This window comes from Typopeltis vanoorti, chromosome 12 (genome assembly GCF_054136105.1).
Source record: "Typopeltis vanoorti isolate ZY-2024b chromosome 12, IOZ_Tvanoo_1.0, whole genome shotgun sequence".
Taxonomy (NCBI): domain Eukaryota; kingdom Metazoa; phylum Arthropoda; class Arachnida; order Uropygi; family Thelyphonidae; genus Typopeltis; species Typopeltis vanoorti.
Window position 1 is genome coordinate 49,429,938 of NC_143560.1, and position 20,631 is coordinate 49,450,568.

At 34.6% G+C, this 20,631-nt stretch overlaps 1 protein-coding gene across 2 annotated transcripts in view; it reads right to left on the minus strand.

Annotated features, from left to right (window-relative positions):
• LOC150100777 (zinc finger MYM-type protein 4-like) overlaps positions 1-20,631 on the minus strand; it is a 521,809-nt gene that overhangs the window by 37,118 nt on the left and 464,060 nt on the right. For both annotated transcript variants that reach the window (XM_090402210.1, XM_090402209.1), the window contains exon 19: positions 1,085-1,336. In XM_090402210.1, the coding sequence (XP_090258336.1) occupies positions 1,085-1,336 (252 nt within the window). The remainder of the gene's footprint in view (positions 1-1,084; positions 1,337-20,631) is intronic.

Below are 20,631 nucleotides of genomic sequence, written 5' to 3' on the forward strand. Positions count from 1 at the left end.
TTGCAGAATTTTCAGCAAGGTTTCATAGTTATCAATACAGCATAAAGAAATAAACATGAAAAGAACACTTAAATCTGCAAGCACGTGACAACATACAGTAAAACCCCGTTTTTACGTTCCTGCAATTTATGTTTTCCTGCCATTTACGTCATTTTCCGTTGGTCCCGTCTTAAGGCCCTATTCTTACGATATATTGTTTTCCTGCCATTAACAACTTGATGTGGACGTTATTTCCCATGATTTGTGTTTTTTTCTCGGGTGGCAATACTGATTTTCGAATTGATTTCTGCAGAAACAGGCACATGTCTGTTCCTAGATGGCATTGATTTCGGCTGTAGTTTCGTTTCCGCCAACACGGTGATTTTTCAATCACAGTACGAATTGATATTGCAGAATTTCTACTACGTAATTCAGCATGTGAAAGTTGCTTTCAAGTTGCGGTGGTGGATTATCCATGTTAGTAACATGGAGAAAAAAGACAGAAAATGTATTTCGGTAGAAGAAAAGATGGCAATTCTGCGACGTGTAGATTGGCATGCCGGAACATGTGTGCATTTAGGAAAGGATCTTGGACTCTCCGTGTCCACTCTGAACACGATAGTAAAAAACAGGTCAAGCATTGAACTCAATGCAAAGCAATCTGGCTCTATGTAAAAAAAAAAAAAAAAAATTAAAGATTTTTTTTAAATAGATAAATGTAAGTAATTGAAAATTCATTTATTTTCAGTCATTAAATTTTATAATCGAGTATGTAGACTCACATACTAGCAGTAAGTCATCTTTTAGCCTTTTTTAATGTTTTTTTTTACATTTCCTGGCAATATCATTCTATTTACTGCTATTTACACTTTTTTCCATCAGTCCCCTGAAAAGTGTAAAAAAGGGGTTTTACTGTATGTACTATCAATTGCAAAAATTTATAAAATTGATTATCACAAGTTATATTTTAATGATAAAATTAGCATGCAGGATTTCATATACTACTTAAACAGCCTACAACAGTATGTTGGTGTAAGAGTGAGCTGTAAAGAGCAAAGTTTCAGTCAAAATCAAATAAAAATCAAATAAAATGTGCACAACTCACCTTTGTTAAAAGGTGGAAAATACCTTAATACCACATTTCGTGCTGTTGAATTTCCTTTGGGAATAGTAGTAGTTTTACGCCAGTGTTTTGTGATATGAGAAAATGAGAGATGTGTGTGCTCCTCAATGGCTTTCAACAAGAAATATTTCGTATTAAAATACATTAAAGTATTCAGCAATACATGTGGAGAATGTGCACCAAGTTGTTTTGCTTCCCAAAGAATTTCTTCTTCTATCCTACTTATGAAATATCCTAAAGAGAAAATAACATCCGAATTATTTAAGTTAAAAAGTTCATATTGTGGAATCTATGAAATCTAAAGTTATTTCCTTATTTTTGTTGTGAGGTCTAGCCTCAGACAATGCTGCAATGATATCGATAGATCATATTGTTCATAATAAACTGTGAGAGCAACCTGCCAATGAAAGAGCATATCAAGCTATATAAGCATATAAAGATATGAGCATAATGAACTGAAAACTTAGTTTAAATTTAAAATACAGTTATATACTATTTAAAATTATGAATTTTAATCTATAAATTGACACAATAAATAGACACTTAAGCATTCATGCATTTAAACACTTAAAACAGAACATATTCTTTTTTATGAATACCAAGAATAGTAAATATTTCCAAATAATTAAACATCAAACTTCTTTTGCAATGAAAACGCTAACTGTACTGAATAAGTAGTGAACTCATACTCTGTATACTTGACTACAATGGTATAACCACATAAAAATAAGACAAGGCTTAATTTGGGAAACTCTCGCAATTTGCTATCAGCCCCTGGCTGACTAAGCGTGTAATGTATTTGCTCTCCAACTAAGAGGCTGTGGGCTTAAATCCTGCAGTAGATGTGGATGTTTGCTTATTAGATAGAGGCCTGAAGTGGCTCAAAAAAGATCCATCTTTGGTCTCTAGAACTGAGCATCCAAACTTTGCAAAAATAAAAAAATATATAAAATTAATACAAAACAGAACAAAAATTCAGTCCACTCACAGTACTAACATATTATAGATTTACAACCTTGCATGGATGGGTTACATAGCCTTGAAATCTTGCTTATAAAGCAAGGTTTCAAAGGCAATGTAAAAAATAAATGCAAAAAAAAAATAAAAATAAAATAAAGGTACTAATGTACCATAGATTTACAACCTGTCTGAATGAAAATCACATTGAGTTTTATTAAATATTAATCTGCACAGTCACAATACACACGGCCTAGCACAATAACTTGAAGGTACATAAAATACCACTGACCATATACATTCATCTACAACTTGCTAATTTATCAGCTGACCACTGTACTCCTCATGATGGCATATCTAATGTCTGATGTATCGATATAGTTGCTTGCTACTTAGCTGTAAATCTGCAATCCTCACATAGCTGCAATCTTCTTCTAAATGCTAGTCACACATGCCAGTAGGCCATCACATATTTATCCCACAATGAAAATGACACAAAGTGTTTGCATTTTCAACGCAAAATACATAATTATATGTGATATATAAACAAATTCAGATTTCCATACTTGTTTTACTAGTACAGTTAATATGTGCCTGGAACGTGCTTATAAGATTTTCAAAATATGTATAGTAATTTTTAAAAGTGCATTTTTTAGAAATAATTTTCCAGTTTAATATGACTGCAAAGAATAATGCTTTTATTAGTTAAAAACATTTATCTCAAAGAAAAGCAAATGAATAATAAAAAAGCATGAAAATTATGTAATTTATTTTCTGGAAAAAAAAAAATCAATCGCAAAGCTTGAACCATGCCATTTTTGTTGCATATGATACCAGACATGCTGTCTAGCACAGAGCTTTCCAAGCCGTGTGTGGCAACACGTTAGTGTGTCGGCTGCAGTGTGAAGGTATGTCGTGCGAACATAAAACAGAATAATCGCTGAAAATTTCCACAGAGAAATCCATTTTGCAAAGTACCGGTACGACTTTTAGTTAGCGCCGTCAAAATTATATATACAAACTATCTTTTAATTATTTTTAACCTTTAAGAATACTTCATATCAATATATTTCGATAAATAATGGAGAATAAATGCAGCTGAATTCATCCCTGTGGTTTTATCACGTAGTAGTTGCTCGGTTTTTATTATCGTCCGACCAATAAAAATAAATCGCACCACTTATATACAAATGTTATTATTGATGTTTATTCTAACTGCAACGTGAAGAGCTGGTGCTTTTATTTTATGTTTAGTTACTGTTAAAGCTTTACGATAAATTCGGAGAGTTTTATTTATCAAATTGGTGTTGAATTACCTGTAAAATGGATAAGTTTCTAATTAATAAAAGAAAAGCTGAAGGTGACGTTTGTGATGAACAAAATATATCGACAATAGAGGAAACTACGCAAGAATCAACTGTTGAATGGTCTGCATTAATACGGAAGAAGTGTAAAGGAAAATTTTCCACACCTCGTTTATACAATAAAGATTATATGAAATTGGGGTTCACATTTTCTGGTAATGAAAACCATCCTTGTCCCCAGTGTTTAGTTTGTGGGGTGATATTTGCAAATAAAAGTATGGTACCAAACAAATAAATGCGCCATTTTACCTCAAAACACAGTCATTTGTCAGAAAAGAAAGAAAATATTTAACTTTTAAAATCTATAAAGAAGCAGTCTACATCGTTCACCAAGAGAATGAACACATCAGAGAAAGCTCAAAAGGCAAGTTACTTGGTTGCTCTTAAATCAGGGGCACGCCAGTAGGGTCCGGCGCCTGTGTGCAAAACTTTAGTTGGTGCCCTTACCCCCCCCCCCCACTCCAATAAAAAAATCACTTTAAAAAAACGTTTTTTTTAAAAGTATTTCCTCCTCTTTGGCACCTTTACTATCCTACTGCTTGTGTGTGTCGCACACATTGCACATATGGCCGGCACACCCCTGTCTTAAATAAAGATTATTTGCTAAAATTTGTGAAGATATGGGGACAAAATTTAAAAAACTTATACACACTCAGAAGTTCGCTGGCTGTCAAGAGGTCGAGTGCTTTGTCCTGTATATGAATTGAGGGAAATGATGATTAAACTTTTTGAGGAAAATCAACAAAATGAATTCTGCGATCATTTTTTAAACAAATTATGGTGCACAAAATTGGCATATCTTGCTGACATATTTGAACACTTGAATAAAATAAACACCAGTATGCAAGGAAAAGGAGAAAATATCTTAACAGCAGGAGATAAAATTTGTGCTATGAGAGACAAGATAGAAATTTGGAAAAGGAAAGTGAAAGAAGGAAATTTTGAAATGTTTTCCAAAACTGCACACTGTGAACTAAAATGTGATATCAGCTCGCTAATTGTTGACCATTTAACAATGCTCGGAGAGAAAATTCATCACTACTTCCTAAATATTGAAATACAGACTATGATTGGATCAGAAATCCATTTTTTCAATTGCAACGATTAACTTGTCACTTATTGAAGAAGAAGAATTAGCTGAAATAAAAAATGATTGAAGTCTGTTAATGATGTATGAAGAGGGTGATTTAGACAACCTTTGGATTCGTGTTTCAAAAATGCATCCAAACATAGATAAAGCGTTAAAAATTCTTTTGCAGTTTTCCACTACATACATGTGTGAAGTATCCTTTTCAACGATAGCAAACTTGAAGACATTGAAACGTGAAAGCTTAAGAATGCTTGATGACGAAATGCGAGTGTCTTTATCTACTATTCCACCAAATATTGAAAAGCTGTGTTAATCCCATGAAGCTCATATATCTCATTAAAATTCTAATATAAACAGCAAGAGATTTTTAAATAAACATTCTAAAAGTTATACAAAAAATGTAATTGTAAAAGCATATATATCCAATCTGGCCACGTGACCCATGAGAGGCACATCAGACTGAATTACTGTGCTGCGAAATTATGTTTGTCTAAAAAGTGTGTCACCAACATGAAAAATTTGGAAAGCACTGGTCTAGCATCATAAAAATGCCAAGCAGAATGACCTCTTGACTTCTATGCCTTGTTTCCATGGTGTGAATTTTTTTTTTTTTTCAGTCTTCCGATCCAATTATCTGCACTGAAAATGCATATCAGCATGGAAACAAATCTTGCTCCAGAAGAAAGTGTTAAAGAGAGAGAGATTCATAAAGTAATACATAAGCCACAGTCAATAACTTTTTCATTATGTAAATATTTTGTTTTATGTATCATAAGACATCATCAGTACAATATTCGAGCAACAATAGGAATCTCTCTATATATACAGTCGTACGTTCATGACTTAAAACTAATTAAATTAAAATATAATAGTCACATTTATTTAATACAATTGAGGATAGCAATTTCCTAAACTTTCTGAATAGTAAGACAGTCATTTCGATTAAGATTAGGTCTATGAAGTAAGGCTTCAGCACTTTCTTTGCATAAATGTTCATGTTTATAAATATATCTATGTAGCACCTTAGCATTATTCCACTGGATTCTGTGGTTAGTGTTTTTAATTCCATGTTGTGCAAGGCCAGATTTATAAGGTTTGATGAGACGGATGTGGTCTTGATGTTCAGAGATATGTTTATTTATAAATCTTCATGTTTCTACATAGTAAGTCAATTTACATGAACAAGGTACTGCATATACGCCAGGTAGCAAGTTACAAATTTGGTTCATGGGTTTATAGGTAGCAATGAGTTGATATTTTTTTTCATAATTTTTGCTACACGTTCAGATGTGCCTTTAATAAGGTATAGGAGTCCTGTGGGCTTCTTCTTGTCTGGGTCGATTTATAGGAGAGGGGGTTGATAATTATTGGATTATTATCCATAGAGTAAGGCTGTTTCTTTCACAATTTCTAATTTCTGTTTAGAGATCCTTCCAAAGAATAAATCTTGTGTGTTCAGGATACTAAAGATTTCATGATGATATTTTTGAGATGAATGGTGAGCTGATGCATTATGGACATAGCGATCTGAAAAAGTTGGTTTTTGGTAGACAGAAGTGGAAATGGATCCATCTTGCTTATGTTAGATGTGTACATCAAGAAAGGAAATATCATTCAATGATTCTTTTTCTAGTGTGAACTTGATACGTGGATGTAGGGTGTTGATTTTTTGTAGAAATGGGTAGAGTTCTGGTCCTGTATGGCTCGAAACTGCAAAAACGTCATCAATATACCACAGAATGAATGATAACTTTCTTATCTCTGCTTGTCAGTGTTACTTAGTAACCAAGTAATCCTATGAGCTACCATAGTGACTTTTCCAAAATATCCTCTGAAAATTCAACTCCCTATTCCCTGACATCATAAAATATCTAGTACAACAATTTCATTAAGTACTATTTTTTCAATGTTTTTTTTCATCGCTTGTAACATTTTCATTCCATAATGCATAAATTTACACCTTTTTAACATCAAATTGGCATCATTTAGGGTCAAAGCTGTATAACTGAGACGAGACCTCCACATAGCCTTTAAAGGAATGCGGAGAACTGACCAGGGCTTCTGACCTAATGTCCAATCCTCACCTTCTCGTGGTGCACCCTGTTGGGTATCTACTTTGATACTGAACGAACGAGGATGGGCTGGCAATTTGGGATTTAGCCGACCAAATTGTATTCTTATTGGTTAAACCAAAATAAAAAATGATGGTACAACATGACAAAATTTCATGCCGGCTGGGGCGTCGCCCGGTTAAACAAGGCCCGCGTTGTTTTCGCCAGGGAACCAGGGCGAACAGCGAAAAGTCAGCTACTGGAACAAATCTGAAAACAAACCCCAACTCAACATCACCAGAGTTAAAGATCGGTACTATCAACGTAAGAAGCCTGAATGGCAAAGAAATGGAGCTAGCTGAGGAATTAGATAAGTACCAGATCGACATAATAGGGGTGACTGAAACAAAAAAGACAAAAACTGGTGAGATCTTTCTGAGCAATAAATACAAAATGTTATATTCAGGCAATGACAATCAAGGAAAAGAAGGAGTAGCCATAGTATTCAACACAAAATACGAGGCTAATCTTCTTGAATGGCAGTCAGTCTCAAGTAGAGTAATGTGGGCAAATATGAGAATGGGGAACTGGACAATGAGACTTATTTGTGCCTATGGTCCCACAGAAGGTTCTACTAAGGTAGAAGTGGAGGAATTTTTTGAGGCTTTAGAAAAAGCAACTGACACAATGAAAAAGGAAAAGTTGGTCCTTGTTGGGGATCTAAATAGTAGAGTAGGAAATGATTGTGAGACATACAAAAATATTTTAGGAAAATTTGAAGAAAAGAGCAAAGCTAATAATAATGGCAAATATCTGTTGGATTTCTGCTCAGGACATGGACTGGTTATTACTAACACCATGTTCCAACATAAAAATGTGCACAAATTCACATGGAGAGAAGAGGCAAAGAATAAGAAAAGTCTCATTGACTATGTTATTGTTGATAGTGATGTTTTCTCCCTGGTGCAGGACAAAAGAGTGTACAGAGGATTTGAAATTGGAAGTGATCTATTTAGTCTTGAGCAGGATAAAATTGAATTTCATATTGAAAAGAATAACATGTAAGAAAGTTTTAAAGCGAATAAAAGTTGAGCAGCTCTCAGATGTGAACTGTAGACTAAAATACAGAAATATTATTGAAAAAAAAATGAAAGAGTTTGAGAACAGGAATCAAACCTTGGAGATTCAGTGGCAAACTCTGAAGGAAACATTGATTGATTCTGCCAGAGAGGCATGTGGTGAGGTTGTGTGCAAGGATAAAAAAATCAGAACTCCCTGGTGGACACAGGAAGTTAAAGAGACAGTTAAGGAAAAGAAGAAAGCATATCAAAAGTTCCTGGCAAATAAGTCAGCTTTTACTCTTACAGAATACAGAGACAAATGTAAGAAAGCTAAACAGTGTGTAAAACTAGCTAAACAAAAGTCATGGGAGGACTTTGGCAAGAATATAGAAAATAAATATCAAGAAGGTAGCAAAATATTCTGGAGGTTGTTGAAGAAGCTTAGGAATGGAGGAAAGAGTGCTGTAAAAGGAATTAGAGATGATAAAGGTGAAATGAAAACAGGAGAAAAAGATATCCTTGAAGTATGGAGTAATTACTTTGAAAAACTGCTAAATGAAACAAGCAGTGATGACAGCACAGTGATAAAAAACACTGACCAGGCATGCAGTCAGGAATACATATCCATACTTGAAGTAGAAAAAGCCATCAAAGGCTTGAAATGTGGAAAGGCAGCAGGAGTAGATGATATTCGACCAGAAATGCTGAAGTATGGTGGTATAAGAGTCTTACAGTGGCTGCACTGCATAGTTCAGAAAGCCTGGACAGAGGGACGAATTCCCGATGATTGGAGTAGAGCTCTCATAGTACCCATATATAAAAAGGGAAATAAAACTGAATGTGAGAATTACAGAGGTATTTCCCTACTGAGTGTTCCTGGCAAGATCTATGCAAGTATACTTGAGAAACGGTTGAGAAGAATTGTGGAAGAAAAGCTTGGTGAAGAACAAGCTGGATTCAGGCCAAATAGAGGCTGTCAGGATCAGATCTTCACTTTACGACAAATAGTCGAGAAAGCATGGGAATATAACAAAGATCTGTATTTAAGTTTTGTCGATTTGGAAATGGCATATGACAAGGTGCCAAGAGAGAAGCCATTCAATACGCTGCAGTTATATGGTGTCAATGGGGCATTATATCAAGCAATACTTAGTCTTTATTTGAGTTGTGAGTCAGCAGTTAGAATTGAAGGAAGTACAGGAAGATGGTTTAATGTTAAATCTGGTGTGAGACAAGGATGTACATTATCCCCTCTGTTATTCATTATCTATATGGATCACATTATGAAGGAATGTGGTATTAAACCTGATATCAAAATTGGAGATGTTAATGTCAGCTCTTTGCTTTATGCGGATGATGTTATACTTCTAAATAAATCCACTACAAGTCTGCAAGATTCTCTGACTAAATTGAATACTGTTGTAATAGATATGGTATGAAGGTCAGCAATAAAAAGACAAAGACAATGAAAATAGGCAGAATCATTGAAAATGTCAACTGTGTTGTGAATGGAGAACCTGTGGAACAAGTAAAACATTTCAGCTACTTAGGCACAATTTTTACTGAAGATGGTAAACTAAATATAGAAATAGACAACAGAATCAGCAAAGCTGGTATCGTGGGAAGTCAATTGAATAAATTCATATGGAATAAGAAAGAAATTAGTCGGAACACTAAATTAGCTGTATACAAGACTGTGTTCAAACCAATTTTAACTTATGGATCTGAGAGCTGGGTCAGAAGTAAAACACTTGACCAAAGACTAGAGACCGCAGATATGAGAGTCCTGAGAAAGATTAGAGGCGTGAACAGATGGCATCAATGGCAATATCATATTAAAAATGAGGATATTAGGAAAGAACTTGACATTGTCAGCATCCAGGAATGCGTTAGCAGAGTTACTCTCAGATGGTATGGTCACTTAAATAGAATGGGAGAGGAAAGATTAGCAAAACAAGTGTTCTCTGCCAGGTTGGCAGGAAAACGACCCAGAGGAAGACCAAGATATAGGTGGATTGATACAGTACAAAGTGCCTTAGACGATAGAAATATAAGATCTGATAATGTTGGAGTCTTGACAAGTAACAGACTGATTTGGAGGAAAATTGTAGATAGGAAGTTAGTAATGATGTAATTTTTTCATGTAGTACTGTCATATCCTGTACACCCCTTGAGGGTACATGGCAGGAATTTGATGATGATGATGATGATGACCTATTGTCATTACATACTGTCAGCCTGTTTGAGTGATACTGAAATGGAAGATATTATGGATCTGTAAATTTTAAATCTTAAAGTTAAGATTTAAAATTTACCAGAGAGTTTATGAGAATATAACTTTGCGTTGGAGATGCCTTGGTTTGCACTAATTAAAAGATATGGAATCTGTCCAGAAGTTCATACATTTGATTTGAGTTTATTAGCACTTAGATTAGGTTTTACTGGCCTAATAGCTGTTTTGAACTGTTGATTCTGATCAGAGACCAGACAAAAAAAAAAACTTGGAAAAAAAACCCAAAAAAACTGTTTGATATTGTTGCAATCCTATGTGAGAAAATTAAGTTCATCATAGGTGAGCTTGCTGGAAGGTGTGTAATTGAATAATAAAGTACAGGGCCAAAATGTTTCAATTTTGCATAAATAGAATATTGAAAGGATGATATTATGAATCTCTTCATATATGTAGCCAAATATAAAAATAAACTGAAAAGTTTTGAAATTTACCATAGAGCTAATAAAGAAGGGGTGCTTAAGGGTCAAAGCTGTATAACTGAGACGAGACCTCCACATAGCATTTAAAGGAATGCGGAGAACCGACCAGGGCTTCTGATCTAATGTCCAATCCTCACCTTCTCGTGGTGCACCCTGTTGGGTATCTACTTTGATACTGAACGTACGAGGATGGGCTGGCAATTTGGGATTTAGCCGACCAAATTGTATTCTTATTGGTTAAACCAAAATAAAAAATGATGGTACAACATGACAAAATTTCATGCTGGCTGGGGCATCACCCGGTTAAACAATGCCCCCGTTGTTTTCGCCAGGGAACCAGGGTGAACAGCGAAAAGTCAGCTACTGGAACAAATCTGAAAACACACCCCCAACTCAACATCACCAGAGTTAAAGATCGGTACTATCAACGTAAGAAGCCTGAATGGCAAAGAAATGGAGCTAGTTGAGGAATTAGATAAGTACCAGATCGACATAAAAGGGATGACTGAAACAAAAAAGGCCAAAACTGGTGAGATCTTTCTGAGCAATAAATACAAAATGTTATATTCAGGCAATGACAATCAAGGAAAAGAAGGAGTAGCCATAGTATTCAACACAAAATACGAGGCTAATCTTCTTGAATGGTAGTCAGTCTCAAGTAGAGTAATGTGGGCAAATATGAGAATGGGGAACTGGACAATGAGACTTATTTGTGCCTATGGTCCCACAGAAGGTTCTACTAAGGTAGAAGTGGAGGAATTTTTTGACACTTTAGAAAAAGCAACTGACACAATGAAAAAGGAAAGTTGGTCCTTGTTGGGTATCTAAATAACAGAGTAGGAAATGATTGTGAGACATACAAAAATATTTTGGGAAAATTTGGAGAAAAGAGCAAAGCTAATAATAATGGCAAATATCTGTTGGATTTCTGCTCAGGATATGGACTGGTTATTACTAACACCATGTTCCAACATAAAAATTTGGACAAATTGACATGGAGAGAAGAGGCAAGGAATAAGAAAAGTCTCATTGACTATGTTATTGTTGATAGTGATGTTTTCTCCCTGGTGCAGGACACCAGAGTGTACAGAGGATTTCAAATTGGAAGTGATCACTATTTAGTCTTGAGCAGGATAAAATTGAATTTCATATTGAAAAGAATAACATGTAAGAAAGTTTTAAAGCGAATAAAAGTTGAGCAGCTCTCAAATGTGAACTGTAGACTAAAATACAGAAAGATTATTAAAAAAAAAAATGAAAGAGTTTGAGAACAGGAATCAAATCTTGGAGATTCAGTGGCAAACTCTGAAGAAAACATTGATTGATTCTACCAGAGAGGCATGTGGTGAAGTTGTCTGCAAGGATAGAAAATATAGAACTCCATGGTGGACACAGGAAGTTAAAGAGGCAGTGAAGGAAAAGAAGAAAGCATATCAAAAGTTCCTGGCAAATAAGTCAGCTTGTGCTCTTAGAGAATACAGAGACAAATGCAAGAATGCTAAATACTGTGTAAAACTAGCTAAACAAAAGTCATGGGAGGACTTTGGCAAGAATATAGAAAATAAATATCAAGAAGGTGGCAAAATATTCTGGAGGTTGTTGAAGAAGCTTAGGAATGGAGGAAAGAGTGCTGTAAAAGGAGTTAGAGATGATAAAGGTGACATATAAACAGAAGAAAAAGATATCCTTGAAGTATGGAGTAATAACTTTGGAAAACCGCTAAATGAAACAAGCAGTGATGACAGCACAGTGGTAAAAAACACTGACCAGGCATGCAGTCAGGAATACATATCCATGCTTGAAGTAGAAAAAGCCATCAAAGGCTTGAAATGTGGAAAGGCAGCAGGAGTAGATGATATTCGACCAGAAATGCTGAAGTATGGTGGTATAAAAGTCTTACAGTGGCTGCACTGCATAGTTCAGAAAGCCTAGACAGAGGAACGAATTCCCAATGATTGGAGTAGAGCTCTCATAGTACCCATATATAAAAAGGGAAATAAAATTGAATGTGAGAATTACAGAGGTATTTCTCTACTGAGTGTTCCTGGCAAGATCTATGCAAGTATACGTGAGAAACAGTTGAGAAGAATTGTGGAAGAAAAGCTGGGTTCAGGCCAAATAGAGGCTGTCAGGATCAGATCTTCACTTTACGACAAATAGTCGAGAAAGCATGGGAATATAACAAAGATCTGTATTTAAGTTTTGTCGATTTGGAAAAGGCATATGACAAGGTGCCAAGAGAGAAGCCATTCAATACGCTGCAGTTATATGGCATCAATGGGGCATTATATCAAGCAATACTTAGTCTTTATTTGTGTTGTAAGTCAGTAGTTAGAACTGAAGTACAGGAAGGTTTAATGTTAAATCTGGTGTGAGACAAGGATGTACATTATCCCCTCTGTTATTCATTATCTATATGGATCACATTATGAAGGAAAGTGGTATTACACATGATATCACAATTGGAGATGTTAATGTCAGCTCTTTGCTTTATGCGGATGATGTCATACTTCTAAATAAATCCGCTACAAGTCTGCAAGATTCTCTGACTAAATTCAATAACTGTTGTAATAGATATGGTATGAAGGACAGCAATAAAAAGACAAAGACAATGAAAATAGGCAGAATCATTGAAAATGTCAACTGTGTTGCGAATGGAGAACCTGTGGAACAAGTGAAACATTTCAGCTACTTAGGCACGATTTTTACTGAATATGGTAAATTAAATATAGAAATAGACAACAGAATCAGCAAAGCTGGTATGGTGGGAAGTCAATTGAATAAATTCATATGGAATAAGAGAGAAATTAGTCGGAACACTAAATTAGCTGTATACAAGACAGTGTTCAAACCAGTTTTAACTTATGGATCTGAGAGCGGGGTCAGAAGTAAAACACTTGACCAAAGACTAGAGACTGCAGATATGAGAGTCCTGAGAAAGATTATAGGCGTGAACAGATGGCATCAATGACAATATCATATTAAAAACGAGGATATTAGGAAAGAACTTGGCATTGTCAGCATCCAGGAATGCGTTAGCAGAGCTAATCTCAGGTGGTATGGTCAATTAAATAGAATGGGAGAGAAAAGATTAGCAAAACAAGTGTTCTCTTCGAGGTTGGCAGGAAAACGACCCAGAGGAAGACCAAGTTATAGGTGGATTGATACGGTGCAAAGTGCCTTAGACGATAGAAATATAAGATTAATGATGTAATTTTCTCATGTAGTACTATCATATCCTGTACACCCATTCAGGGTACATGGCAGGAATTTGATGATGATGATGCTAATAAAGAATATAAACTTTGGCATCAGAGTTGCCTTGGTTTGCACTCAATAAGTTTTTTTTTTTTTTTTTTGGGCCTTCTGAAGGTTTCTGTATATCCCTGATGAGAACCAACAGTTAATATAACAGTTGTTGAGCCAGTGAAAAAAACGTAATCTTAGCACTAATTAAACAGTAAATATACTGATTCTTTTCATATAGTAGGGCAATAAGATGAGAAGTGCAAGTAATTTCCAATATTTGTGGGTTTATGGTATATATATATATATATATATATAAAAATACTTTTCTATTGATATAACAATCTGATCTTCTTAGGTAAAATTTTAAAAAGTGATAGTTTTAATGGAATGTGTACCAGACATATTTATAGAAACTTTCACGGCTTACCCATGTAAAAAAAAATACAGAATTTATTTATTTCAAAAATTTTGATAACAGTTCATTTAACATAACTACATTTGAAACATGACTCATGAAACATGTGCCTACTAGCTCATGTCACAGCTGAGTAGACAAGATTATACTATTCAAAGGAGGTCAAAGGAACAATTGTAAAAATTTTTTAAAACTAAAAATAAATTAAATTATAATAATAACAATAAAAACATTATGAACAATTAATAGTAATTAGTTCCCAAAATTTAGAAATTGGAATATAGTCAGAGCGGTTAAGGTTCATTTTATAACATTTCATGTTTCATGAAAAAGCTGATCAAATTTGAGCCTGTTGTAGAGAAGAATCCTTGTCTAGTTCCAAAGAACGTTGTGCTTAGTGTCAATAGAATAAGAAGCAAGGCCACAATTGTTAGATTCCAAAAGTGCAATATAGTCTTGATGTTCTTAAATTTTAATCAAAGCAAGGTACCTGATCGACACTTGGTAAGGAGAGAGAGAGGTAGTATCATGTAATGTATCCTTGGTAGAAGGAAGAAGTAGCTGACTATTTTATGGAGCATCTGGTGAGATAGCACTGCCCAAGTTATTGAAAAAACAACGATGGGCAGTCCTCTCTCAGCAGGATTAGCTGAGGATTTTATGGAGCATCTAGAATATTAACTCCTTCATACTATTTTTCCTCAACCCTTATATGGTTGCATTTTTGTTTATGATATATTTCTAGTCTGGTCCCACTCAGAGTCAGAATTGCTTCAGTTCCTGGAGAAAATAACCTCTTTGTACTCCTATATCAAGTTTCCTACTGAATGTGAATCAAATGACCATCTACCCTTTTTGGATACCTTAATAATTCAAAATTCTACACAGCATGTTGAATTTTCAGTTTATCGAAAAGCAACCCTTACCTGCAGATACATTTACTTGTCCTCAATTATCATTCATCGCAGAAGATAGTTATTATCAAGAGTCTTGTAAAAGAGCTCATACAATCCACTCTTCTGATTCCCTCTTGTTAGATGAACTGAATAAAACTAAAAACAACCTGATGTGTAATGAATACAATGAAACTACCATTCAAAAAATTCTTGAAATTTATTATCTGTCTACCAGACTACTACAATCCAATGTGAAAAGAATTTCAATAGCTTACTTTAAAGCAGTGGTTTTCAACTGGTGTGCCGCAAAAATTTTTATTAAAAATATTCAGAGCATTATTATATAGAAGTAACGTGTTTCAGTAGAAATATGCAATCCTCTCATAAGATTTGTAGAAATTATGTGAATTTTAAACTTTTCCTTTCTTTGACATGTGTAGTATCTCCACTGAGTATGCCAGAGGGATCATGCACCCCTCCAAGAATTTGTCTCGATAATGAGTCCAGATTTTATGAAACTGGTCCCAGTCCTTCGTCACAGATCGTTTACCCCCTCTTTGAACCATCCTCTCCTCACTGTGCCAAGGTGTTTATCACTTGATGTATTGTTTGTTTGCTACAGCAGTGATTTGAATTAGTATTTAGGCTACTTAATAAAAACTTCAGTATATGTTAGTGGTAAGTGGATAATGTTAAACATTATGTTATTCAATATTGCAATATCAAAATCTTTGATGAAACAGCATTTCTAACACTTCAAGTGTTGGGTGCATTATATATATCACACAGAGTGATCCGATGATCTTTGAAACAAATTGGGTTCCTATTCATACTGACCTGTGGCAATAAATTTTTGTCCTTGGTCACCGACAACTGTCTGTTGGAAAGTACCAATAACCTTACTTTCCTATTATGTTTAATGCTATTATGTGTATTCTAAAAGATTTCAATTTTCTTTAATTTGTTAGAAAACACTGAAAATTATTTTAATAATGCCAATACTTATAATTAATTTATTTTAAACATTTGTAAGAAAAGAAGCACTAGTTATGAATATTTGAAAATTCTTCACAGCACAGACAGGCTATGATCGTGAGGAGAGTGACGACAACTTAGCTACCACAAGTGGTGCTGAGGAAAGTATCTATTTAAAGAAGCATAAAAGTACCACACGATATTACAATGAAAGTTACTCGGACTTTGGTTTCATTTGGACTGAAGAAAGAGTTTCCTTCTCCATTACGCTGCATTCACAGAGAAACAAAGCCGAATAGTGCAATGGTTCCCAGCAGATTAAATCACCACTTCAATACACTTCATTCAAATCTTGTCTCCAAAGATAGACATTATTTCAAAAGATTGTTAAAAATGCAAACTAACCAACAAAGAAATTTTTAAAGCATTGTTAAGGTATCCGATAAAGATCAGCTTGCATCATACAAAATAGCTGAATTAATTGCAAAATAATGCAAATTGCTGAAACTTTAATTTTACCTGCTTGTAAAATTATTGTCGGAAGAATGTTTAAGCAAGAATCAGTAAAGGAAATTGCTAAATTCCATGTCTGATGATACTATCAAAAGAACAATTCTTGATATTCCAGGAACTATTTGGAAAATGTTAACATTATGGTAAAAAACAATTTAAAGTTTTCTTTATAAATTGATCAATCTACAGATGTAAGTTTAAAATCCCAACTTATTAGAATTTCCACTATTGGAAAAACAGCTACATGTAGAATCCTCAACTTTGTTCCTGTGGAGATAGATCTATCCGTCCAGATTTTAGACAAGTCTCTGACTTGTTTTAGCCATTCCTAATCTTCTTATGGTTATTTTATGGCAAGGAAATAATATATAAACAGCCGGATGGGACTACTAATTGATACAGCAATAAAATAACTTGCATGGCTGTATTTACCAATTAGGAAGATAGTTATTATGATCAAATTAATGCTTTTAACTCCTCTTTATCTAACAGTAAATGGTACCAATTAGGACTTTAGTTAATTATGTTGTATGTTACAATTTTAAATTAATCCCACTGTAAACTAATGGTTGAGTTTGCATACTTTGACAATCTATTTTGTGCTCTGAAGATGCTGGGTATAACACCAAGGTGAAATATCAGTAAATAAGTAAAGAAATATTAATTATTTTCTTATTATTCCTCTTCTGTTGTCAAGTTTGCAAAATTTTCTATGTAACATCCATGATGGAGTGCAGAGCTGCCATGCAGAAAAGTGAATGTAAGTTCTTGTCAGTTTAACATTTAAAGAGTGAGAAAAGAGAAGGTGAGCAGATAGTTAAGTTGATAGCAGTGAATATTCAGGTAGGCACATGGAAGAAGTCATTGCTTCCTGTATAGGAGGAAGAGATTATTGTTGTTGAACATAAACTCAACAAACCTTCCTCTGATGTTTGTTTGACCATTACTCCACAGTGTTTAAATCACACAATTAAAATTAAGGGGAGGATGATAACAGCAATATAAGACCATCAAGGTCATCTCGAGAGATATCTGTAGCAGGAGAAACATAAATGTAGCAAACTGTTATCAAAGTTCTGACTGAGAGTAGAAATGGCAACTGCTTCCACATTCATATTAATGAAATTTTCTCGATGTTACTGCGTATATCAAAATCACGTTAATCAAGTCTAATAATCAATGGTAAAAATTACAATTCATCCATGATCAATTACTGCATTAATAATTAATTTTACGCAGTACTCTTTTAGGAAAGATAAAAAATGAATTCAAAGTAAATGTTTAATAAATACTTGTACCTACATTATTTACTGCAATTTTTTTTATCAAAAGAAGTTATCAAGGGTTGTTTGAACAGTTTTAGTTTTTTTTTCTTATCGGCATAAATTCTACGATAACAAGCAAAATGACTCTCCAGACCTCAGCAAACAAGCAATAAAACAAAGAAAAAACAGTGCAAATATAATATAATACATGATGGCACAAATTAAGTGGATATTGAATCCAACATTATTTCATAGCTGAATATAAAAACTACAAGAGTTTCGTGCCGAATATACAGAAACTAAAAGTTTTGGCAGATGCAAGCATAAGCAACCTTATGGGCAACTCGTAGTAAAGGTGGAGTAAGCTCCAGATCACGTTCCTTAGTATTTTCCATAAGGTAAAGCACATCTCCTAGAGGACATTTATAATAAATAAGCCTTTGGCTCTTTATTTCAGTAATACATGATGGTTTATTTATTTTCAGTTACAATCTAGAAATTATTGAACAAAAAAAACTATACTAACATCGAAGGTCGCGGTATCTCTCAGATACAATTTACTGTCAAATATCACAAACCTTTACATAACATGTGTTAAACCAAACTGACAGCAAAAAACAGTGCGGACTATCACTCGTAACATAACATATGAATGCACAGCTACTCATGACCTCCAAGCTATACACTGAATTGCGTAAGAATATTTATATAAAACATTTTGCATGTATCTGTCAGATCAGCTGCAAGCTCCGCAGGGTTAAAGGCATGTTAATCAAAACTTTTGCCGTGCATATCAAGGGATTGCCGCAATTAATTTCAGCACGTTAATCAAATCCCATGTTAAGCAAGGGATACCTGTATATGGTTGCTGCACAAGAATGGCAATGACTCTTCTGTGGGAAGGTGCATCCTCTGTCCAGTCTTTACGAATGACAGTAGTATTTCATAATGCTGGATCATCAGTTGGCTTCAGATGCTTCCTGCAGGAAGAAGCATATTGGTTTAAACTGGATTCCCCTCTAGGACACTAGGAGTATTAATTGTTTTATCTTGTTCTGGGGAATAGAGGTATCCATATCATCTGTTGACAGGCTATCTATTAGAGTGTCTGGAGGTATGTTGTTGACCCTCTGTGGTGCACATTCCATTATATTTTTAATTAGTGGATTTTCGTGTAGTGGAGCCATTTTTGGGGCTGAGTCCATATTTATTATTATTTCCTTTCATTCACTGCAGAGAAATAGAAACACATACCATAAGGATGTTCAGGGTTGTTGTAATTATAAGAATTAACATATATGTAAAAGCCACCACAGAGACACTTTCTTTACTGTTGTCATCCCTATATTGAAGGTATACCAATATTGAATACTGAATTTTTGGTATCCCTTTTTATTGCCTTCGGATAAGTGATGCAGAGTTCAATTTTAACTTTCTGGATCTCTTTTTCATCCTTCCACTTCTGTCATGCTGGGTGATCTCTCTCACAATTATGGCATTTTTGTGTTTTGCTCTTACAGTCTTTATTCCTGTGATCTTTACTGTCATATCAGGCACAGATGGCAAAGCCATGACATTTGAAGTAGTAGAGCGAAGAACACAAGACATTTGAAACAGAGCAAAAGGGTTCAAGATGTAAAGCCTAACTGGAAGTTTAGATATCCTGCTTTCACAGGCTGTCACTCCCCCGATCTTTAATTCTTGAGCAGAATTCTCCTTTCCAGATATCCACGGGTTGCACTGCATGGAAAACACAGCAGCAAGGCACTGGATCCCAGTGATGGTAGTCTGGAAGACAGATAGTAAAAATAACTTGGAAAAAGTAGATTGAAGAATACAGGAAGAATCACATAGAAAAAGAATAAGGATGAAAAGAACCAGTTACCATCACTGTGAGGACCCCCTCTACCATGAACAAGTACCTCATGTGGAGGGACTAACCAGTGAGAATATGTCATACTGTACTTGCAACAGCAACATAAATTTACATATAGTGTAAATTTACCCACCTGCACCCTTCTTCCCAGGCAAATTGAGCTTTTCTTTTTTTGGTTTATATTAATCTCCACATTTTCTTGTAATAAACATGACATGTTAGTCTTCAAAGTATCTGAGAAACTATTTTCTCATTTCCAAATCCATCCAAACAGAACCTGTTTTGACGTGACTGCAGTTGGTTTAGCATTATGTATGTTAACTGTTGGAAGTTTTTCCAATTGATTATACTATAAATTAAAGATACCATGAAATTATATACTTGGTTTAATCCTTTATCCAAGTGTAAGCAAACAAGTTTGCACCTGAACTATTTTCGGGACTGGGGCAACTCTAAATATAAGCTTATGCATTCCCATAATGCATATGCTATGCATTATGGGAAGGGCCACTACCCAGACCGGTTTCGACCTTTACTGAGGTCTCATCAGTGGGAGCCAGACCCAGAGGTGATACCAAGGCTGAAGTAATGCAGAGGTCATATTTTCATATATGAGTTGCCAAAAGTTGTCTTATATTAAAATATTCAGGATTAGAGATAGTTGTTATGTTATGTTGTAAAAATAGCCATAATTTAAAATTCTGAATATTTTTACAAATTGTTTATGTTAGTACATAAACAATTTGTAAATTTTTAGTTTTGGTTTCATAATACATATTGTCGGCACTTGCGATGGGCACGTTTATTGATGTTATTTTGTCCAAATGAAATGTGAAGCATTTAAAAAAAAATTATGTACTTACTGGATTTGGATAGTTGTGTTACTTTCAGAAATTTTATTGTGGTTTAAAATTATTAAGTGCTGTGTTTCATAAAGAATTTCTCGTAACGCTAACAGAGACAACACATCAGCCATTATACATAACTTCTTGCTTGCTACTTTCATGGAGTGCGCATGCTCAGCAAGGAGTTTGATGGGTGATTGACAGCTAAAAGAGAGAGCGTTCAGTATCGAGGTAATGAAAACAACAAGAGAGCGTTCGGT